The 24,336-nt window shown below is 37.3% G+C and overlaps 3 protein-coding genes across 7 annotated transcripts in view; 2 read left to right on the plus strand and 1 right to left on the minus strand.

Annotated features, from left to right (window-relative positions):
* LOC139958957 (glutathione S-transferase LANCL1-like) overlaps positions 1–24,336 on the plus strand; it is a 74,973-nt gene that overhangs the window by 34,478 nt on the left and 16,159 nt on the right. For 2 of the 4 annotated variants that reach the window (XM_071956417.1, XM_071956414.1), the window contains exon 1: positions 23,797–23,936. The exons of the other annotated variants lie outside the window; for them this stretch is intronic. The gene's annotated coding sequence lies outside the window, so the exon portion shown is untranslated. Of the gene's footprint in view, positions 1–23,796; positions 23,937–24,336 lie in introns of those variants that run through there. 4 annotated transcript variants of the gene reach the window in all.
* LOC139958956 (uncharacterized) lies at positions 19–9,091 on the plus strand. 2 transcript variants are annotated; one of them, XM_071956412.1, is made up of 6 exons: positions 19–162; positions 673–869; positions 1,610–1,776; positions 5,189–5,953; positions 6,481–6,563; positions 7,586–9,091. In XM_071956412.1, exons 1-6 carry the CDS (start codon positions 91–93, stop codon positions 7,823–7,825), a joined length of 1,524 nt encoding a protein of 507 aa, XP_071812513.1. In that variant the 5' UTR covers positions 19–90; the 3' UTR covers positions 7,826–9,091. The 2 variants fall into 2 exon arrangements, with proteins under 2 accessions (XP_071812513.1, XP_071812514.1); XM_071956413.1 differs by lacking the exon at positions 19–162 and adding an exon at positions 239–375.
* On the minus strand, positions 8,655–23,832 carry LOC139958955 (glycylpeptide N-tetradecanoyltransferase 2-like). Its single transcript, XM_071956411.1, has 13 exons — positions 23,673–23,832; positions 22,831–23,020; positions 21,622–21,766; positions 18,999–19,123; positions 18,527–18,618; positions 17,879–17,995; positions 17,428–17,598; positions 16,615–16,723; positions 15,256–15,366; positions 14,976–15,035; positions 14,185–14,355; positions 13,703–13,840; positions 8,655–13,266 (listed from the first exon to the last, which is right to left on the minus strand). Exons 1-13 carry the CDS (start codon positions 23,777–23,779, stop codon positions 13,246–13,248), a joined length of 1,557 nt encoding a protein of 518 aa, XP_071812512.1. The 5' UTR covers positions 23,780–23,832; the 3' UTR covers positions 8,655–13,245.

A 24,336-nucleotide genomic window follows, 5' to 3' on the forward strand; every position in this document is an offset into this window, starting at 1 on the left:
TAACGAGGGAACACATAATTTTCTAGCATACTCATTGCGCTGTTTTAGTCAAACACAAAAAACCACGAAATCGACTTCAGACGTTACAAAATGAATCCAAAAAAGAAGATTGGTTCTCGTAGACCTGCGTACAGAGACAGCAAAGAAGATAAGGCAGTTAAGGTGATTATTAAATGAAATTTATTGTTATTAAATGATATTTGAAGGGCTGCAGTCGTACCGTCACTTTAATTGTTATGATCGTCTGGTTAGCAACATCAGAAAGCCGTAGGCCTAGTCGCACAACCGGTAGCCACAGCATAAGCATCATTGCTTTGACTAGATAGTTACTGTAACTAGGTTGAGGGGACCTTGTTTAGGTGGTGCTTTTGTGTGGTCAGTTAAATGGATGCTTTTTTGTTGTCTATATTATTATTAGGCTATTATTAGGCTATATTATTAAGTCCCCTAGGACTGAGTCATAATTATGTCGGGTACCTAAGTTTATATTTTTATTCAGTTTCCTAAAACTTTATATTTTGACTCACCACAACAGCATATATGTTTCACAATGAAGCATGGAATGTTATTTTAATATATTTGCTACTCTTGTTATAAATACAGTACTATCAAATTGTGGATATTTGTTATCTCTGATGTAGACCTAACAGTGGTGATTCTCTCTCTTTGCAGGTTTACACTATTAATCAGGAGTCCAGATACATTCTAGTGAAAGGTATCCCTAAAATATCCAACATCACAGAAGAAGTATTAAAACCATTTTCCTTGTATGGTGCCATTCAAGAGTATCGTATTTTAGATGACTATCCAGATGCTGAAGAATTTACAACTGTATATTGGATAAAATATGTAGAAATTCAGTCTGCAAGGTAAATATATGTGATCGAGTTAAATCCAAGCATTAAATTTCATCATTATTGCCCCACAATATGCCACAATGTTAGATCATGGTCACATATGCTGGTATTTAAAGAAGTGTTTTACTGATACTGTAAAAGAAGCTATGCCCACTAATTACCTATTTTAACAAGTGTATCAACAGATGGGACTAATTTTGAGGATCAGAATCTCTAGGAAAGTACTTTTGATAACTTCTGGGAATTTTTTAACATTGTAATGTTTATGGACGATACTGATGACCTATAAGTCTGAAAACAGGACAAATTAATTCAGATGAAACTGACATTATAACCATAAAATAAATATTGTTTTGAAGAGTAGCATTCCTCAAATGTAAATTTTGCTGTCTTTTTTTTGTGTATTACCTATGTATAAAAACAAGGGACAAATTATGATTTTGTTTATATCTTAATTTTAAATAAATGCCATATCTAGTAAAATGGCTAAAGCTTTCTTTAAATTTCAATTTAATACTGGAAAATTAAATGGTGAATCAACAGATAAATGATCATAATCATGCTTTACAGTGCAGTATTGCAGTATAAATTAAATTTAAAAGTTGTATTATTCAAAACCTATTTTATTTTTATTTTTCAACCTGTATAGGTAATTATTTACTTGAGCACTGAATGTGTCAATATTAAGGGAGCTTTGCCTTTGTTCTCGCACAATTATGCTCTTCATCGAATGTTTCTCCTAATATGTTTAGGGTTGCGAAGAGGAAAATGAACAACCAGTCTTTCTATGGCAGTATTTTGAAAGTGAATTACGGCCCTGAATATGAAGAGGTTGAAGATACAAGACAGAAACTGATCGAGAGAAGGAAAGCGGTGGCAGCACGACTAAGAAATCTCGGCAGGAACAAGGAAACTAAAGGTTAGAACTATACAAAGAAAAAAACAAAACAATACAGAGGCGAATGATGGAGAGAAGTCATGGAATTTTAATTGTTTGATTGGGAAGTTTGCTTTGTGTTTGCTTTGTGCATTGTTCTCAAACTATTCCAATGGAAGCCATGAACTTGTATCGCTCAGTGCATTATTACTCTATAACAGTTAATCCCAAATAAAATTCAAATTGACTTAACGGTATGCTGTATTGGCCCAAAATATGCTAGATATTCAAATATGGACACCTTTGGTCAAAATTCTTAAACTGTTTTTATTACAACCTTTCCTAGTTTTCCTTACTTTTCCTAACTGTGACATTCAGTCATCTTGTGTGTTCCTTTAAAATGTCTGAGAACAATTTCGAGAGTAAAGACCTCCAGGAACGTACTTTTTGAAAACTTCTTGCATTAACAGCATGCTATAATTTGGGGCCTATACTGACTACCTTTAAACTACCAGGTGCGTATCCAGGGGGGGGGCGTTGGGGGCGCGCGCCCCCCGGGTAAGAAAAAGAGGAGAGAAAAAAAGAGAAGAAAAAAAGGAAAAAAGAGGGGAAAAGAGGAGGAGGAGAGGAAGGAAGGGAAAAGAAAAAGAAGAAAGAGAGAAGAAGGAGAAAAGGAGGGAGTAAAAGAAAACGCGAAGACACCGGGAAGAGAAAGAGGAACAGTGACATCATTACAGCGCTGAAGGGTAGCCAGTGACGGATCAATGATTTCGTAAAAGTGTGCCTCACCCTACCCCTTACACCGACAACTCCATTTTTTTTTGACGTTTCCATTTTCCTCTCTCACTAATGATCTATATATATACTATATATGGTCTATCATAACGCGTGTGTAGAATTGTGCTATGAAACCAACTGTGGCTGGTCTCGAACTCGACCGTGTCGTCGGGGAACATGACGCATTTTGGGATGGGGGCGACCGCCCCCCCCCCCATTTAGCATTTTTTTAAATGATATCGCTAAGTAATTTCAAAATAGAAAGTGCTTAGATGCGACTTACAAGGCCTGGGAAGTGTCATTTCCAGCGATCTGGGAGACATTTTCGGCCAAAATTTGCTTGTACGCTTCGCGCCAACCTATGGTGGCACTACGCTTAGATAATTTGCCTACAGGCTTCGCCCCTCCCTTGGCAAATTCCTCGCTACGCGCCTGTTCGAATTTGTAACGCAAACAGCAGATATCACATCATATCAGTGAGCGTGAAAATGGCGTTCCAGGATGAAAATCCTCAAAACTGTCCGACTTGCCTGAAAAAATAACCAAAAATTTTCGCGCGCTTTCAACGTGTCAATGTCAATATCATCTAAGCAAGCATCGGTTATTACATCGCATGCCATCATGTACCGTACGGTCCGTTCAAATTGCGCAGTATACCGCGGGATGCTAATGTAAACAACGACATGTCTCATGTAGATGTATAAAAAGCATAGAGGTCCAATTATGTCAAAAGTTTCTTTTACATTAGTAATGGCGAATTAGGGGCTGCACCCCTGCCGCGCAGTGGCGGAGCGTCCATACGGTCAGGGGGCGGATGCGCCCCCTGACGGACTCAAATGGACTGCTGGCGCCTTTTTCAGCTCTTTACCACTTTTTACTTATTCTAGATTATTGACTTTTTTATTGCGCTCTCATCTACTTATTGACATTTCTCACATTTTCTTGGTGTAATTTGGCGATGACACCCTATTCTTCGTTTATCTGCAAATTAGCCAGGCCCTGAAAGGGTCATTTCCGGCGATCTAGGGAGTATCTTTACTCAAAATTTGTCTGTGCGCTACGCGCCAACCAGTGGTGGCGCTCCGCTTAGATAGTGTCGAAAGCGCCCCTACAGACCATTCTCGCCCCTCCTGACCAATACCCCTAGCTCCGCCACTGCCGCCGCGCCTCCTACGCCTATGTGTGTAGTGTTCGGTTTCGGAAAAATATCTGCTATTTTTTCATTTCCTTCAACCAAGTTTTATAATAGCCGTTATAAGAGGTTTAATATTTGTACACCAATAAATTAACTGTGTCTGAATTTTCGAAAATTTCTGACCAACATTCTGCATCACACTTCCCTCTACTCGTGCAATTTTGACCGGTCTGTTAGGGGTTGAGGGTAGTTTTTCTATATTGGTTGTCCATAGATGAAATTTTGTACAACATTATGGGTATGTTTTGAAGCGAGTTTATTCACGAGAAATGTGAATTTTCAAATTCTGAACAAATTTGGGGCTTAAAACCTTGAAAAGTGGGGCTGACGGGTATTGTGGGCCGCGACGTAGAATCACCTACAAAAGCTAAGACCCACAGGACATGCGATCAGGTCGAACATGACGTGTGCCGGGTTGACAATCTTCAAAAAGGTTATGGATGGAAAAAAAAAACTATTAGGAAATACTTGGTTCTCAGGCCAAAAGTGTACATCTGGTTGGTCATTTCAAGCCCGAGAAGTGCCGTTTCCGGTGATCTGGGGGGGGGGGTATCAAAACCAGAAATTTTCTTGTACGCTGCGCGCCAACTGATGGTGGCGCTCCGCTTAGATAGTAATTCGCGCCCCCCGGGTTAGAAAATCCTGGATACGCGCCTGACTACAGTATGTAATTTTCACTTCCAATTCAAAATTTGTTTCTAAAAATATCTACCTTAGGAAATGAAATAGTCCACAGCATGGGTTGTCAATGTGACTTTTTCCCAGCTTCTGTCATTCTCGCCAAATTTTTACAAGTTATATATATATATATATATATAAATGAAAATCATAATGAGTTGGAAAATCAAGAACAGTGAAAAAACTTTCAGCCTCCACCGGGATTCGAACCACGGGCCTCCCGCTCTGTACGCGGACACCCTAACAACCACTAGGCTATGGACGCTGATTGTATGTCCAGAGGTTCGAAACCGGTAAGGAAGATCGTAATTCCACTGTAGGCGTTTGTCACCTATATCAAACAATACTAGTTCTGTTTTTGGTGACATATTTTGCCTTACTCTAGAGATCAAACATGATGCTATCCAACTCGAAAATCATTTGTGATTCCTAAAGCCGGATCTCGAAAGAGATACTTTGAACAGACTTTATGTTAATGCAATATATATATATATATATATATATATATATATATATATACATATATATATATACATATACATATATATATATATATATATATATATATATATATATATTTATACATATATATATATATATGTATAAATATATAAATATATATATACAAATAGCACGTTGCTTACTTTAAAGTGGTGCAAGCACAATCAAACCCTGTTCTTTCCTATGCAGTTGTTAATATTTTCAAATGTCTCAGTTCAAATTTCACCAAGTAGTTCTGAGTTTTAAGGATATATTGAAGTCAGATTAGCGTCACAGTGTTTTGATCATTCCTTTCATCTACAGACTCCCATTCCGTGAATTCAGCGACTAGTCAGGAATCCGCCCATCCTTCCTCAGTTGAGAGACCTCAGTTAAAAACAAGTCTACAATCAAATCATTCTGATGTTCAGGAAAGTAAACCCACTCCATCTTGTGAAGGAAGAAATATTTCAGAATCACCATTTCCTATGTTACCGCCACCTCCGTCACACTTACCTCCATCAGAATGGAACGATCCATCTAAAATGTCTGCTAGATCCTCACCTGATGTAGCTAGTAGTCATGCTACATTACCAGCAGGTTACAACCCATATGTAGATGGAGATTCTTACTCAGATCAAAGTAACATAGAGAGGGGTGGTACTAATTTATACCAAAAATCTATAAGAGACAAAGACAGTGTGGAATATTTCCGACCACGTAAAGTTCCGAAAGAGGATATGCCAACATCTTCACCGTGGGTATTTTCTGGGAGAAGGCCGGAAGGTGGACGAAGGCCCTCATCAGGATCGCAAACTGACCCATCTGCCAGAGGAGGTGCCCGGCCGAAACATGTCCCACGTAAAAGATTTGCATGGAGTAGTGAGAAAAGGACAGGAGATAATCATGGTGAAAATAGTCAACAATATCTGGGCCAAAGATTAAACCCACCTCCATTACCAGCCAGGAACCAAGTCACTGAGCAAAATGATGATGGAGAATCCAGACAGACCCAAGAATATCAAAATTCATCTCATCTTAATGCTGGTGTTAAGAGAAAAGCAAATATGGCATTTCATGATGAATCAGGTATGTATTGTATGTATGTATCTTTTAGATCCTCCTGCAAGCAGGAACTCGCGAAGAAGCCTCATTGGCTTATCAAAGCCGCAAGCTGACCGAAGTCAGTCTCTTAGATTCATATTTAACGTATTTGAAGCTGTTTATACTAAATTCATCAAAATGTTCATGTGCATATCAATTTTGTAACATTTTAGTTTGTGAATCCAGTTCGACTTTGGAACTATTTATTTACTAGTTAGTGCAATTGATCTGCTTCAAGAAAGGACAATTCCTCCATTTATGTATGTTTGTCAGTATGTCTTGTTGTACTCTATTTTACCTGTACAGTGCAAACTGCCAGGTCAAAAATAGTGTCAATGAATCAACAATAGAAATTTGCAATGATACTTTCTATTAAACCTGGAGAAAAAAATTGTTTGGGATATTAACAATTCATCAAATAGTTTTAGAAGTTCACAATTATTCATAACATCAAACTTCACTTCATAAATAATTCTTTCATAGATATATCTATTATTTTGCAAATGTAACAGGTCCATCCAATTATCCACCTGACACATCGACTGACAGATCCTTTAATAATAGTGTCCTCAGTATCAGAGCAAAGCTGAGACAGGTAAGCATTAACCAGAACATTTATCTCAAACTGTGCATAATTAGTCGTTAATAGCTAATTAATAAAACCGTCTCATTCATACTGTCATATTGTGCCCCTTGTTTTTTTTCCAAATCAGCATTAAAACAATTTCCAATAATTTTCATTTTGATCACTTCTGGGAGAGATCATGAAGTTGTACTGATGTAAAACTAAACACTACACGTGCATGTAGAAGAGAACTTCTTTGATTTGTGTGATTTGTGATAAGAACTGGTGAGGTATCCAGTTCAGTGTTCAGATTTTGGGATACAGTCTTGTCTCTGTGGAATGGAGACATGAATTGGACAAGTCCAAGGAGAAAGCAAGCATGTAATTGTTTGAATTTTATATAAAAAATTTATCTGATGATTGTTCAGTTTCCACATCATAATGTAAGCTTTTACATAATGAATTAATGATACTAGGTGCTCACTAATCTGAACTAAAAAACTGATATTGTGAAGCAACAAGTTTCTGTATCCATCAAGATTTGTGGAAATAGAACAAAAACAAAAACATGTCACCACATTTCCTCGAATATGTGTGTGTTAGGGAGGGGGAGTGGGGGGAGTTACAAAATTTCATAAATGCCTGAATTTTTAAAGTAGCTCCTGCAAAGTTGTTAATGAATACAGCAGATAGTAATTTGATCATCAAGCTTCTTCAATCTGAGCACAGATAGGTAAATTGTCAATAGTAACCATAGTAACAGACTTCCTTCAACCATTCTCACCTTACACTGAGATTGAGCTTGGTAACTTCATATCTAGTACCGCTGATGCATGTATCCTTGGAGGAAGGGGGGGGGGGAATGAATTACCCTTGTAACCCCTAACCTTATACTTCTCACCTAGGCTGTGATAAGTAGTCCAGCTTTTTTCAAGTAACCTATGGTAATTCCATAAAGGAAAATGTAAAGGGAGACCAATTCCAAATTAAAAGTCAAAGGCATACGAAAGAAATCTACTGAGAAATATCTCTTTTTATTTTCTTCACAACAGGCATCAGAACCTTCTCAAGCTTATCAAAACCAGCACGTCACTCATAGCCGACAAGGGTCCAGTCTTCAAAATGACTCAAACAGAGGCATGAACAAATCTACAAGCCGAGGAAGTGTCGATATCCCATCGGTCTCAGCTAACACTGCTGGGACATCAAGGACAAGAACTGCCGCAATACCTGGAACCGTCAGTCAAAGTCAGACGTCGAGGCAATCTTCAACCACAAGGAGAAGAATATAATATAATTCAACTATACTGCTGAGATGTGAAGTATTTTGACAAACACCCTCATCGTATTTTAACTCAGTGAGATTAAAAATCAAAGAGATTAAAGATTGTTTAAATTTTGAGGATCAGAACTGCCAGGAAAGAACGTTTCAAAATCTTATAGTAATTCTTATCACACTCGAATTTGAAGGCAAAAACAAAGCGAGGAAAAAAGATGTAAGATGTTTACCGATGGATTTTACAGAGCATTAAAGGAGAACCTAAATGAGAAACGTAAAAACGAAATTGCTAGACATTTCAATTTATTATTCAATTAATAGTGGGGGGCAGCAATGAATGGAGGGGCACAAGTTTTGTCCTGTCATTTGGGAAATTTTGTTAACACACATTGTTGAGGCACAAATGGGTGTGGTTCTAACACCAGTTCCTCTCTTAATTGTTCAATGACAAGTTTCACATATTTAGTCATTGTCATCAAAAAGAAGCACAACTTGTTAAGGAATATTTTTAGACTATTAATGCCTTTGTGAGATGATTTGTAGTTTAATATACATTTTAATTAGAATTGATACAGTTTGGTATTGTTCTTTTCAATGTTTGTTTAATGCATTCTGATCTGCAGTAACATTGCATTAACTATGATATCAAAATGATGAAAGCAAATCTATTTCACATATGAAATAGCACATACTGTATTTACATCAACAAGGCAACTGAGGGTTGAGTGTTGATGAGAGAAGCAGAGGCTGTTGGAAAACGGCAGAGCTGAGCTGAATTTTGCAGAGAAAAAGTTCAATAATAAATTATCATATGCAATATAATAAGAAAAACAATTTCACCCTTTCTGTTTGAAATGATTTGGGGAATATTTATTTTGCTTCCATTGTCATCAAATTGCCTTTTCGGAATGATGTACATTTATTTCAACACATATTGTTAGGTAAATGTATTCGTCACAATGGAAACAGAACACATTACTAACCCAATCTATTACATAATATAAATTTTCCACACGTTAATTCCCTTAAAGGCTAAAAAGTCAATGAATACAGACTTCCAAATCACACAAGCCACAAAATCAGAGTATGCCAATGAAATGATTATCGTTCCAATGATTTATAACCAAAACTCAACATCCAACAAAATATCAGATTGTAGTTTTTAATTTCAAAAGTTAGCATTTTTAACAAAAGTTTATCAATTCAGTCATTCCTGCCAATGATTATGTCAAATAGTTTATCATATTATCCTGACTAGAAGCTAATATCATGACTGGCTCATTCATACCAGGTGTGGTGGGTAGCTCTAAACTAAGTATTATTGTTGGTTTGAAACAAGACTTTCAACCTATGTTGTGAAAATTATGCAACAAGCTAACAAAAAGTACACTTTTTGTGTTCAATGGTAATTTTGCTTTAATGACAACCAACTAAAATATTGTTATATGTTAGAGATGATTTCTACTGAAAAAGTTGCTATGGTAACTAGACCATCTGTTTTGAACACGTATAAAACGAAAAGTTATTTTAAGCTCATTACATAAGCATTGAACATTTTTGAGTTAAGTCAAATTGTGAATCATTTACAATATTATTACTTATTTGAAATATCACTACAGGTGATAATTGAATTCTTAATCATCCGTGGACAAATATTTCCAAATTGGACCCTACCGAATCTTCAGTAAAATGGAATATGCTTCACAGTGGACAATGAACCTCATTAGCTGAATTGTTAGAGAATCAATCAGCATTTACCCACTCTCAATGGTCAATGTCCCTCACGCCAAACCCCCCCCCCCCCCCCAATCCTCTCACTAATCTTTCCTTCCGGTGAAACACTCAAACCGTCTTACAGAAGATGTGGGTTGTAATCCCAATTCTAGTATAAAATCTCTCCCAACTTTAATGGGTTCCCTGCCTTTTGTACTTCTTTTAAGTCTGAGTTGATGACACTAATCATGTGATTGTTATGTGGTACATCACCCCTAGAGGTTTGAACATTGGGCAGCAGAGTTTTAAACTGTTAAATGAAGCTAAACCACCAAAGAGTAGTCAATACATTTAAATAAAATATTGCCACTTGGAAATATCGGATTACATACCATATGTCAGAAATGTCACTCTACAATTGGACAAATGATATAGAATTAACAGCATAATACTGTATCATGTGTCTATGATACTGTGAATGGATATTGAACTAGTCATATTGTTGAACCATTTAATGTTGAACCAATCACACATGATATGTTACAACATGTATATCATATTACTATATACATGTACGATCATATAAGATACCGTTTAATGTTGAATCATATCATATATGATACTATGTGAAATTGTTGTATCATATGTATGATACTAGTGTGTAACGATAATACAACATATCATATGATACCTTACAATGTTTTTATATATCACTTATGATACTATGTTATGTTACATCACATGTATCTTACTATGTAATAATGTTGTATCATATGTATGATACTAGTGGGTAATAACAATATAACATATCATATCATGTAATAACACTAAAACATATCATCATGATACATTGTAATGTGTTGTAATCCGCAACATACATGCATCACATCAGAGCTCATTCCATTGTGCATCAAGTCATACTAAATACTTGATAGTTTATACTCTACACATCACATGGCGATACATGAACACAAATTGTATTTTGTATGTTATTAATCAGTTTATTTATTACATAAGGTATCACACATGATTGTGTTAACCCACATGATACAGCAATGATGGCATCATATCATATAACATGTAACTTTTAAATAACCCACAGCACTGCCACCAAATAGTTGTAGTTTTATCCATCCAATCATCATCATATGTGATAGCCATTCTCGACAAACAACAACTCCAAACAGTTGCTAAGAAAAGTATTCTATCTTTCTTTGAGAAACATGGTTTTGAAATTCCTTCATAAAAAATATGACTACAGAAATAGTGGATGGTGAGGGGTGGGAGAGGGGTCGGGGAATGAGATGCCAAGATGTTTATCACCTGTTTGTCATCATCAGCTATGGCTTCTGCACATTATGTGCTCATATTCTCATCAATAAAATAGTTGTTTTACTTCCACAATCATAGGTTGGTTTTTTTTTGTTAGGTAAAACAAGAAAGAAAGTTAAGAAAGTGTGTCATCATTTGTAAGCTGTGGTTGCATCCATATTGGAAGTTCTTTCTACAATTGTCGTTGCTTGCATGATGCTAACAAACACTAAAATATGATTTATTTCATTGACAATGGTAGAAGAAGGAGAGATATCACTTCGGACCACACGGTTTCCTTCTAAAACAATTTTAATTTTCACAATTACCGTGGATCAAGATATCGCAGTGAAAAAAATTTGTATTGTTACAAAACATACATGCATATATATATATATATATATATACCTAAAGAATAACAAATGGGATGGAGGACTATACTACAAACTGGAAAAGTACTAACAAATGTATCACTGTTTATAGAAACAGCAATGAAAGAATTCCAGCTGGTTGCTAGGCAACACTCAGTAACAATTAAAAACAAATTTTCAAAATACATCATCGACCTGAAATGACCTATTAAAATGAAATTTCCTTGCAACTGAAGTAAAGGGTTGCCAAGTGCAAAATAAATGGATGGAAGTGAAATAAACTCAAAGAAATTAATCTATCTGAAATTTTTCTGTAAATGGATAAATCAAATCACATTGCAACGACAATAGAAATGAAACACGAGACTGGTGACATAAACTCTCATATTTTAAAGAGTAGTTGATTAGGTTGCAGTTAACATTGAGTAGGAACTTTGCACGATCATTCTGAAGAATCTATGAGACATTCACACATAACTGATCATCTCTCTGCCAATGTGGTAACAGTTATTTATAGTCTCAAGTTACTGTTCACCTTTCATCCCATACAGGCAACGTATTGCCAAGACAAACTGAGAGTGTAGTGAAGTTTGCATCATCTGCAAACCTTTGAAGCTGGTTCCTGAAATTTTCAAGAGTCTTTGGTGGACAAAAGTATCAGATTATGGATCATCCATGTACCTAACCGTTCCTGCAATGGCTGCACAAGGTTCCCGCCAGATACAACTTTTAAATGGGAAAATGCAGCATTAATACTGAAAACATTTTTTTCAGACATCACTCTAAATTTAAAGTAAAGGGTACAGAAAGGTTCGTGACTCTGAAATCAACGGGTTCGAGCTGGTGTATTTCAAGATACTGTATATTGATGACAATGAGGGATCGTTCACTGTTGAACCACTTTTGTTTTCAAACTTATTAATATTGAAGTAGAAGATATTGAAGTTTCAAAACAGTCATCAGTAAATGCATATTTGAGTAAAGTCTAAATCACACCTTCTCCCCCCAAACCCCTACCATTGCATCAATACACCACAGGGTAGGAATATAGCTAGATCAAAATTCAATTATCTTATGCAGTCCACATCAATTGTACAAAAGAAGATTAATAATTTTTGTATTATGATTCTGATAGTGCAAGCCAAAACCTCTCTCATTAGCTAGTAAAATAAATAAAATAAAAAATGTTTCCATTCTTTTCAGGAATATGGTAACAGAAAACAAAAGTCGGCAATTCGAAGGATATGATCATAGACGATGAAGAACATCACAATATTTGAAGAAGAAATGTCAAAACTTGGAGGATTGAATCCACTGTATCGACTTGATTGATCGTAACTACAATTACAGATAGACAGGGACGTGAGACGAGAATTGGACGAAAGGAATGGATCGGAACTTTTCAGCACAATAAATATGGCATCTTATCTGTCAGAGATGAGGTCTTTGCTGCTGTACAAACTTCAGCATGTATGAACTGAAGCCAAAGACAAATCTGAGAAAGATGTACCATCTGAGAAAGATGTACCATCTGAGAAAGATGTACCATCTGAGAAAGATGTACCATCTGAGAAAGATGTACCATCTGAGTAAGATGTACCATCTTCCATGATGTTGTCTTGATCACTGGTCGTAAACTCTTGACTCACAAGTGATGTTACAACTTCTTTGGTAATAAACTCTGATTGCAGATAACAGGTTGCAAAACAAAAATGCCAAATTATCGATGCTTTTGGAAATAAACCTGTCACAAACTGAACGGAGAAATTTCCTTGCATCTCTCGGAATCGTGTTGAATCGATCCTGAATTCAATGTCAGAAGATACAGGCATATATCAAGGTGGGCCACTTCATTCAAAAGTCTGGTACCTTTAATAATCTCCTATAACCCTCTGTCAACCTTACGTCTAACTGAAACATGCACCACAGCGTACGTCAAAGATTCCTGATATGATGGTGTCCCCTATTCACTTCTCTCTGGCAGCTTCACTCTCAAATCCATCTCGCTTAGGTCCCTCCAAAAATATAAGCGATCCTGTTATTGCAAAACCAGACCAATCTGTGAGGAAGAAAAGGGTTATAAATAACAATGTTTAATCATCATACGATTGGAGTGCATAAATGGTAATTATAGTGTGTGGGCCTGGCAGTTGTGGAGGGGGAAGGGGGGGGGGTTGAAGTATGACAAGTTTTTGCAGGGTTATACACTGAGTAGATATGAGGTCACATTACCCTCTAAAATGTTGTCTGGCTTTTACTGGAACTGTACCAGCCAGTAAAAAGGATGGAAGACTTCTTAAATAGAATAGAAGAATTTCTTATTTTGGCTTTTGATGTGAAAATTACCATTAATGCCCAATCCAATTCACACGAAAATCTGTAATCAAACTATCACAGATTGCTCTGGAATCCAGAATCAGAAAACCCAAGGGGATATCAGGAAATACAGACAGGCTTTGTTTTCAAAGACGTCCAAACTTCCACAACGTACTTACATTTTCTGGTTTCATTTGAGGGCATTTCCAGTTGTAGAGGTAATATTGCAAGTTACCATCCCCGATGCCAAATTTCAGCTTTTCCAGAATGTCCTTATTATGCATTAGATCCAGAGCATTGAAGACGTCAAAATCTTTCTGTCAGAGGTGGAAGAAAATAAAGACAAAACAATTTTTACTTTATTTTTGTGATTCTAAACAGGTGAGGTACTTGTACATTCCCTCGCAGGTGCTTTTCTTACAGAAATTGTCTTTATTCTCCCTATATCTAGCATTCAAGTGGAAGAAATTATTCATTTTATTGTCAATTCCTTTAAATTATGCTGTCGATAAGAGATCTTTCTGTTTCTAGCTCTTATAAGTGCTTCACTGCATTAGACTATTTAAAAACATTCTCAACATTGGTAATGTGAAAATGACTAAGACATTCAACAACTGTCATATTTTTCCTCTGTAACTTTAAAGAAAAGATCAGAACGTACCTTCTTCGCTAGGATCAAAGCATCATTCATCAGCGTCTGGTAGGGTGTGACGGTTGTTACATTGTAGAATGAATATGCAGCTCTCAGTAATTTATGCGTGGGATGATGCATTATGGAAGAGGGGAGCATGTAGAAACTCAAGAAGTCTGTCACTCCTTTGCCTTTACCATTCTGTAAAATGATAGAAAAGTTTATTAAAGTTTCACCTGAAAGGAACCATAGAGATAATAATGGAATGAACAGACTTTAAAGAGCCAAATCCATGAGCTAAAATAAGCCATTAAACAAAGAGGATACAAATCCCTGTGTACCAAAATGTAAGAAAGCCAATAGAAAACTGTCACGTGGGACTACTTAATGAATATTCATATATAATTCTCAACTGTCATCTTATCATCCCAGTTGTAAGGGTGTCTCCAATAGAAAACTGTCATGTGGGACTACTTAATGAATATTCATAAATAATTCTCAACTGTCATCTTATCATCCCAGTTGTAAGGGTGTCTCCAGTAGAAAGGGCATTCCATGAACAACAGAACACACTTCCTACACATACATCCTTCATAAACAAGAACAATTCCTACGGATATTTCCTAGCGAGGGTGTGGACAATCGGGTGAGACTGTCGTTTCCAGACTGCAAATATGCAAAATATGACAAACCAATTTAACACACATTCTAATGATTTTCATGAGACTTCTTACAAGATGCTTTCTATGATCTTAGATATCTGAAAGAACATTCATCCTCGGACCAAAATGAATAATCAAAGGAATGAATCGAAGCCTTACCTCTACCACGTAAGTCTCAATGATTCCTTCCTGCGGCATAAACCAATGCCTGAATTCATCCTGCAAGTGAAGTTATATACGAATGTTAACACTGAAACAATTACACTCTTGTATGTCACAAATAGAGGCCAAAATGGAAAAACATAAAGAACAGTTCGCTGGTAAAAGCTAGTACCAAGCACTTGCCTCAACTTGGACAAGAAGGACTTTAAAGAGTTAGTACAGGATACTGCACAGCTATGGGGGATGGGGTGCATATTGTTCTGCGTTAAATACTCACTACGCTGAAAACAGGTGATAATTTGAACTGTTTAAGGTATTCTGTCAATAGCTGATGACAGCGTGGGATGTCCTTTTCCTCAAGAGTTCTCAATCCAGGGGATTTAGTCTCCTGTTGAGATAAACAAAAAGGGGGCAAACACAAGAAATTAACTTAATATAAAAAATCACTTAAATTTAATCAGTGTTTTTCCTTTTTTTTTCTTTTGACGACATCGCCATCACGAAAATTTGCCAACTTTTGTCGATAAAGCTTACAAAAAATTCTCCCATAATATGTATAAAACATTGAGATTTTAAACATGGTCAACAACAAAAGAATACACACACGCACAATAAACAATCAAAACAACACACACAATCAAAAGCAGAGGGTGCCCAAACTTTAAGTATTCTTGTAAGAAATTAAGCAAAGTTGCTCCACAACAACATGGTTTTCCTGTCCTGGGATGTTAAGGCATTGATTTCTTAATACTTTATGTAGTAGTCTACATATAAGCCAACAGACATGCCACAGCAAGTTGAAATGTCTCATCTTTACTAGGAAAACTGCAAAGTCTGGGTTTAATTAGGAGTGGGACAACAATAAGTTGCCTCTTCTGGCAACCACCCACTCACCCTCTTTTTAAAAAACAAAAATACGCATTCAGTGCTGGCCTTCTGCATTAACATCACAGGAGATCAATGAATATATTGAAAAGCTAACTTACATACTTTTCAAAGCAATTACCAAGATTTAGTATTGGCCTACAATAGTTCCCTAGAAAATATACCTGGCTACCGGACTGACCAAATTTAAATAAATCATTCTGGGTGAATGTTGTTATTACCAATACATGGTTCAGCATGAACGAGTTTGCACGTGGAGAAATATTTCATGGCAAATTGTACGAAAAACAGTGCGATAGTTACTTGAGAGAATTACACAATGGCTACGACAAAAAAATGACAAAAGTCCACGACAGCTTCACAAATCAAGCAGTTTTTAACAAAAAACCAGAAGCTTTATAAAAATAATAATGATAATAATATTTGCTTTTTATATAGCGCTTTATACCAGCGATAGGTCTCAAAGCGCTTTACAGACGTTATATTACCCCTGGTCAATGATAACCTGTCCCAGAGACAATCCCTCCAGTCGGCAGCAGTTATATACTGTGCCCAATGACAAGTTACCTCAATGGTACCCATTTAACCCCTGGGTGGAGAGAGGCAAGTGAGATAAAGCATCTTGCCCAAGGACACAACGTAATGAACTAGGCAGGAATCGAACCAGCAATCCTTGGATCACGAGTCCGACCCCTTAGCCAATTGCATGAGGGGCATGACCAAATTTGAAAAATTGTACTGAGAGCCTTACCTCTGGTAAACGGTATAGCTTGATGGTCCTCTGTAGTGTCATGTTCCTTCCTATGTGTGAGAACTTGACATCTACCAGTTTCTTGGGGTTCAGTGATCTGTGCCAGTACCTGAGAAACATGATGCAGAACAATTCTGACCACTGGACTGCATGTTTAAAAACTTTAAAGAAGGCTTGAAGATGATAATACTCTTACAGATGTCCCAGTTTTTTAAAACTAAAGACATAAGCAACGTTCAGTTAAATGAATAACAATGTATACCTTTGAAAAACATGAATTAATAACACATTAAAGTGACTTCCTAAATATTAAATATATATATTAATATTAAATATAAATGACACTTGCTCAAACTACTATTTATAACAGTTAGAAAGTGTTTTTTTGGGGGGGGAGGAGGGTGGGGGGGAGAGGTGAAACATGACAGACTGAGTTATAAGCTGCTTAAAGAAAAGAAGTCTGAACTATTAAGAGGATCCTCCAAAATCCATGGACATATGAAGAGACAGACAAAAAACAGCATTCACTTTGTAAACGTATCACCCTTATATATCTAACCTTCATATCCTGGATATGAATGCCAACATTTTTATTGGAGGTGGGGTGCAGGAGGGGAAGGGGGGGGGGGAGTGGCCGAAAAAAATATGCCAAACAGAAGATATACCAAACAAGCTTCTTTTCCATTTCTGTTATTTATCTTTCTGGTCATCTTGGCACAACTTTTCATTTAGGAAACACTACCCTCTTCAAAGATAGCAATGCAATTGCCGAGCAATGTGTCTGTGGGTTTAGATCTTCCCCGGTACACTTACCTACAAGTTGCTAATGGTTTAGGTAGGACGACACCAGCCGTGTAGACGGCCTGAAATATTCCCTCCATGTTCACTCGTCTGGTGATCTCCCGGATCAGGACTGGGGCCACTCTCTTAGAGCGAAGTTTCTTGTGAACACAGAGAAAATTGATCTCGACCATCTTTTCGATTCTGCAAAATAAAATTTTTTAGCGTTGTGCAAGGGGCAAAATATGTTTCATAACTGGAGATAATTGGAAGCATCCAGATGGTTACAAACCACATCGAACTTTTAGTTTAATACATTTTGAGTTTTTTTAGTAAGGTTTGATCTAACTATGTGTGGATATTATGTGGCGTGATCAGAATGATACAGAAGTAGGCACGAACGTAAGGGATGTCTCCTCGCAATTTGAAATAGGGCAGTCGAATCCACGCAGAGGATATTTGTTCATGGATAAATGAAACTCACTTCTCGTAGATCTTGATGGTTGCTGGTACGGCGCTGATAAAGCCAACCAGCTTCTTGTTGGTGGCAACTCTGACTCCACAGTGCCACTTAGGTAACCATCCCGGAGGTGTGAGTGCCCTGAAGAGGAAAGGAAATCCGCAGCTCTCGTTTAGAATCGTTCAAAGAAACTTACCAACGTTCAATTCCAGTGAATTATTTACCAAGTTTTGCATCCCAAACCCCGGAATCAAAATTGCCAAATGGTTATGAACCTGTGCAGCAATCTTAGTACTTCACTGGTTTAAGTCTGAAACAAAAACCAACAACTTCCAAATTTGCCTCCAACTCAAAAAGTTATTGGCCAGCTTTGACTTGATTGATTACTGTTTTGTGAGGGAAGCTTACATCAATACCTTTCTTCAACTTTTCAGCTCTACTTGTGACAGAAACACCAATTTATCTCTGACAAGAGTGGCCTATACCATGCCGAGGAGTTGATCAAAATGCCAGCATATTAATCATAGAAAATCAATATCGTACCAAATGACGTCTAGGTGTGGGCAACTTCTTGGTTTGGTGGAGAGGGAAGGATTGTCACTAGGCTCGAGTCGTGTCGATCAGGGATATACTGTGCCAAACTGTGACGAACAATTTATGAATTGAACTCACCATAGGAGGAAATTTGCAGAATAGTCAAAGCGAAACATGTTGTCATCATCTTCTACGTAGTTCTCGTTCAGGAGCGTGTAGAGCTCTTGTAGCTGTTTTGGAAGACAAGCAAAAATTGACTGACAATGGCGATATCAGCTAGTTTTGTCAACGTGAAAGATGACTATTACAAATGATATAAATCAACAGGTTCAACATTGTCTATTTATTTATCGACGATGATACGTCAGATAGAACAAATATATCGAGGCAATATCATGCGAAGGAATAAACCTTTTTTCTTAAAGGATCATGCTCACCAAGCATTGCCCTGGAAAGAGGAAATTATCATAGAAAATGTTGGTTATTAACAATTTAACAGCATCGTCTTTCTTTCAGATCAGAAAATTTGCTGGATTCTCAAGACACAACACGCCGGCAGGGAATATTTGAACAAAATTGGAGACGGTTTTTAAAAGTATCGTTATCTCACCACCAAGGGGTCATGAATGTCCAATGTATCCCATATAAATTGTCCTGGAAGTGAATATGGTTCCTCCCTGATATTTTCCTTCCGTTCTTCAACAGGATCATTTACTGTCTCATCAAACTGTTCCTCTGCAAAAGGTACAATAATGAGGACATAGGAAACTGTATCAAATATTGGTTTTTTATAAAGTGAGTTTTCTTCATTTACAAATTATTTCAGATCTAAAGGCAGTCTTCTTCAAAACAAATGTCTTTTGTTTCAAAATCGTCAATGTTCATTGTTCGGATAATATTTGATATGCATTCAAATTTTCGTGACTGATCGTGTGCACACAGAGCTGCATGTAGATAAAATTCTCATTGATGAGTAAACTGACTTCGAATTGCATATCGACACTGCCTACTGTCAGCAACAAGTGAACTATTACAACCGTCTTGTAGTTTCTGGAAGGAATCAAGAATGAAACCAAGCGAATCAACCCACATTTTAATTGTGTAAATTTATGTGATATTAGTCAGAAATATGTAAAACAGAAAGCCACTTGGCTTTGTGATTTCTTGCCATACAATTTGCTCAAAATTCCACACAGCTATCTAACTAATGTAGAGCAAGTGAATTAAATTTGTCTAAGAATGAAGTGAGCACCAGAAATGATCAGAGATTTCCAGCTCTTTGTGTGTTACACTGAAATTTGGGCATCAGCCATTTAATTCACTGGTAAAGGATTTTACAGTCTACAAGTTTTATTGCAAAATGTTTCAATATCCAGAATAGACAGTCTTTCTATATGACATACAGACACATACATGTATGAATAAAAGGGCATTTTCTCTTACCAATTTTGATCTAGAGAATCAGCTCTGCCACCAACCATCCCTTTAATAATTGTTATTAATGAATGAGGTTTACATGACATTGTTTATGCACTGTGAAATATTTTCAAAACCTACTGCCAAACCAAAAGTCACCTAGTATAAATCGTAGAGAAAATGGCCAATTTTGAGACCTTTTGGGGATAACCTGTTGATCCATTGAGCCAATTTTTGCACCATTTGAGATAACATGTTGACCCCTTGAAGCTCAAAGGGTGTAAACCCACCCCCCCCCCCCCTCTTGAGTGTGTTTACATTAAGACTATCAACTCTTTGAAGCACACTTCATTTCATGGATGACTGCATGTTCATTTAATATGTTCTTGCACTCACCAAGCTGGATCTACCTACTTGGTATGAAGTTCAAGAAAGATGTACTTCTTGAGTTATCTTGTTTACAAGATTATTCAGACTTTGACTTAAAGGTTGACCACAACTGGCCTTCGACCTTCACCAATTTCAATAGGGTTCTTGTTCTCACCAAGCTGGATCTGCATACCATGTATGAAGTTAACAAACAGATGTATACAGAACACAGATTTTTGAGTTATCATGTTTCCAATATTTTCATAACTTTGGCCTCTGTTGACCCCAAATGACAGTGAACTTCAAAGAAAAGAATAGGGTTCTTTTTAATCTTGTAATATGACGGATCCACATAGTACCAAAGAAGAAGAGTTAAGGCCCGGTCACACTACAGCGATATTTTATCGGAATACGGTCCGATTTATCCGATTTTAGGCAGAACAGTGAGGTTTGTGGTAGTGAATGTAATGAACGCAGTGGAATATTCGAATACCTACTCCAAATCTGAGGGGTTCTGGAACGGACTACATTCTGAAGTGACGTCACATCGAAAAAACGATAAAAATCGTAAGAGAAATCGGATAGCTATCCGATAAAAGGAAACGGAGTCAATATCAAAAGTTAGGAGAGGGCTATTCCACATCGGAATGGCTCAACAGATAGCAAATCAGGTCCTTTATCACTGTGGCTGGAAGACCCGAACGAAAAATTGGCAGTTTCGATTCCTCCGGGAAAATTGGATAGTATTCCGATAAAATATCGGTATAGTGTGACCGGGCCTTTAATCCACCATGCACTTTTGAGTTACATTATTTACCAGCAAGTGTCACATACACACACAAACAAATGGCACCACCATCACATAGAATCCTTCTGCCTCCAGCAAGGAATAAAAAGTGAGACATAAGCATGCTAATTCTCCTTAAAACATGCCATATAAATCCATGCTTTCAATAATGTTCATTTAATATGACTTACGCTTTGTTGTAATATGACTTACGCTGACCATTGTTGAGAGAAATTTGGACATTATGGTTACACCACTTATATAGGTTGCAGAAACTAACATTTTCACGTTTTCATGTTGTGCGCATTCAAAACAGAATGCAACAACAAACAACAAATCCAGATCCTTCAATTATCCAGCCCAAAGTTATTAACCAGTTACATTGCAACTAATAGCCATTTGAAGTAACCTAGGTGGACATGATTGACGTATGGTCTTGTTTCTAACTTGTGACGGAGAAATTCCACAACCTCAGAAACTATTTCTCTTGCACATAAACAATGCACATTGACAAACTGATAAGGGTGTAGCTATGAAGAAATGACTGATTCAACAGTTGATCAAAGGTCTAAGTCTCAACCAAATTGCCCTTCACAACTAAAATCAACTACACTGTCAGATCAGCTAGTCTTCTTCTAAGTACCATTTGTTCCTATCTCACCTAACTTTGGGACGGGTTGAGTGTCCCAAAAATTATAAACTTTCTTCTTAGCATCCTCTAGGCTTCTAGCTGGACCCTGGTGGACGAACATTTCCATTGCTTTCTGGAATTCACGAAACTTTGGCATCGTCAGTGGCTGAGCAGCCTAGGTTGTGTGGAAATAGGAAAAAAAAAACAGAAGAAATGATGTCATCTTCTGAGCAATGATATTTATGTCAAACGGCAAAAGGCTTGGGTTTCAGCGGTTAGAGTGTCCGCCTCACAATCCTTAGGTTCCAGGATCATAATTCCGCCAGGAGCCAGATTCTCTTGACCTATTCAAAAATCATGGCAATGCAGTGGTGATGTGTGGAGTCTTCCGTGGATTTGGTATTTCTGGTTTGTGAACTTGGGAAAAGGGGTTTGTTTCTGTTCTTCACTTGGTTGGAAACACTCTTCGCCAAGGCTGCACTGCAGTGATGTAGAATGGGGTGCCTTTGCCTACCCTCAGTATTTGAGAAAGTGGTCAGATGCTTAGGCTTACACTCTCATCCTTTGGATGGGGATGTTAAATGGCGGTCCCGGGAGCAAATTCACAATCCTGCCTCGTTATCCCCTGAACACTTATCGAAAAGAGAAGGCTTGAAATAAGCTGGTGTTCATCCCCGATCTAAAATGGATAGGGTCTCAAACAAGCTACTGCAAGGCTTCCTGATCCTTGGGTCTCTAACTAACTAAACTAAACAACTTACCGTACCAAACATACCAAAGCCTACCATTTTAAAGTTGCATTTTGCAGTAATACCAAACTCGGGCACGAAATGGAAGGTAGATATGTTACTTACACCAAAAGTGCATGAGATATGACTCATGTATGTTTACAGTTAGAAAGGTTGTAACTTCATTACAGTAACTATGCTCTGTGGTTATTATCATACATGTGATGTAGTAAAAGCTTCACCATTAATCTCAAAGAACAACTATATTTACATAGTATCCCTTTTCATCAGGTTTATATCGATATTTTTGCAAACATCTACATTACTGATGACCTTTAGTCGGGACTTTCTATTTCATACAATAGTATTTTACTGTTGGTATTATGGAGAGGTTCAGCCCCAATTCAAATTTCCATTGAACTGAGACAACATAAACTTTGTAACCAAGGGAAAGCTTTAATCTGAATAGCCAACTAGACCTACTGTAATGAAGTTATTAAACAAATCTTACATCCTCTTTCACATTCTCCCCAGCAGCTTCTCCTGGTTTATCCTTCTTCTTCTTTTTCTTCTTTTTCCTGGCACCAGAGGCAGCTCCACCATCTGTTGCATCATCTGTGTTTTGAGCTTTCACTGTGGCATCATGGTGGGATTCCCCTTCACCCGTTATTGACGCTTTGTTCTTTAGGTCGCTGGAAAGACTGCAAGAAAGATCAAGAAATAAATGAAACACTTTTCCATAAGCAAACAACATATAGCTCTGTTTAGGAGATACCAACATGTTGTGTGAGAGTTCTCTGCCACATATTTTGTCAACTTGGAATTATAAGAGGTGCAATTTCCAGCTGTTTGGGCCACCTTCAAACTGTTTCAGTGTTTGCCTGATATCGATGATGTTTATAAAGACTGATGCTGATTGGGGTTAGGCTAGATCAAGTCCCACATAACAGAAATAACACTATTTGTAATTGTAGCCCTAACTCTACACCTAGTAATAGTATTACCTAGTCTAAAACAAAAGCTCACACCAAATACCAACAATGCATATTAGTATTACTGCTTTTCTACGCTAGACTAGTGTCCTTTAGAGAAGGCTAGTGTTACTGTTTGTGTTACGGTTTCGCGTGGTGAACGTGACTTTCTTAAAGCCCTGTGTCTAAGTTAGGTTTAAATGAAAAGCAGTTCAGAGTAACACCAAACTGCATGTAGGCCTCTACTAGTCTTCCTTAACGTTAGGATATGTATATGTTGCTGGTTTATGTTAGGCCTAACATTAGGCTGGGCGATGACCAATTGCCCGATGCATTTCCTTGTAAATACCATAGGCCTAAATATAATCAAATTTTGTCCAACCTTTCAACATCGTCTTGGTGATTTTGCTCCGTAGAATTTGCATCTTGTAACATCTCATCAATGGTATTATCTGAAATCAATGTGGTCCCCGCACCACCAGTAGCCATATTTTGTGTAGAATCATGTGCGTTTCAACAACTGAATTGTGAGAATTAGACTTGATCAAGCATTATACGCAGCGCTATATCATACCCGCACAGTAGCGTTTAAATAGGACTGGCTACCAACATCAGAGAGGATCAAGGTATCGCAAAGAACTCCCAGGTACGTATGGGATGATTAGGTCTTAATTAACATTAAAAGTATCGACCAGGATCGAGATGGGGGAAGGGGAAAGGGTGTGGGGTGTGGGGGGGAGATTTGGTAGCAAGCTAAATTGCATGTATTTTTTTTTTAATTTATTCAGACAGAAATAAAGGGAGATAGGCCTAAGTTAGGGTCTAACCCAGCTAGGCATAGGCCCCAACATTAGTTTGACTGTGAGAACTTGAAAACAAATTTGCATTTTGAATTAACAAAACAAGTTTTAAACTGCATACAGACTTTCATGTTATCATGCATGTTCGTGAATGTTCTTGATGCTTTTAGCTCACTTCATTGTCAGGAATTTGTATGGAGTATGTGGTGTGTGACAAGTGATCAGAACAACAGTTGTTGCTGCCTC

The sequence above is a fragment of the Apostichopus japonicus genome, chromosome 18 (assembly GCF_037975245.1).
Source record: "Apostichopus japonicus isolate 1M-3 chromosome 18, ASM3797524v1, whole genome shotgun sequence".
Taxonomy (NCBI): Eukaryota; Metazoa; Echinodermata; class Holothuroidea; order Aspidochirotida; family Stichopodidae; genus Apostichopus; species Apostichopus japonicus.

Bases quoted from the DNA above. Each gene is read 5' to 3' on its own strand.
- LOC139958955 (XM_071956411.1), bottom strand. From the start codon at position 23,779: ATGGCTACTGGTGGTGCGGGGACCACATTGATTTCAGATAATACCATT. The intron at 15,036-15,255 runs GTGAGTATTTAA...CTTCACTTGCAG, and splicing joins TATCACCTGTTTTCAGCGTA to GATGAATTCAGGCATTGGTT. The intron at 13,841-14,184 runs GTACGTTCTGAT...CACCTCTGACAG, and splicing joins CTTTGATCCTAGCGAAGAAG to AAAGATTTTGACGTCTTCAA.
- LOC139958956 (XM_071956412.1), top strand. From the start codon at position 91: ATGAATCCAAAAAAGAAGATTGGTTCTCGTAGACCTGCGTACAGAGAC. The intron at 163-672 runs GTGATTATTAAA...CTCTCTTTGCAG, and splicing joins AAGAAGATAAGGCAGTTAAG to GTTTACACTATTAATCAGGA. The intron at 870-1,609 runs GTAAATATATGT...TAATATGTTTAG, and splicing joins GTAGAAATTCAGTCTGCAAG to GGTTGCGAAGAGGAAAATGA.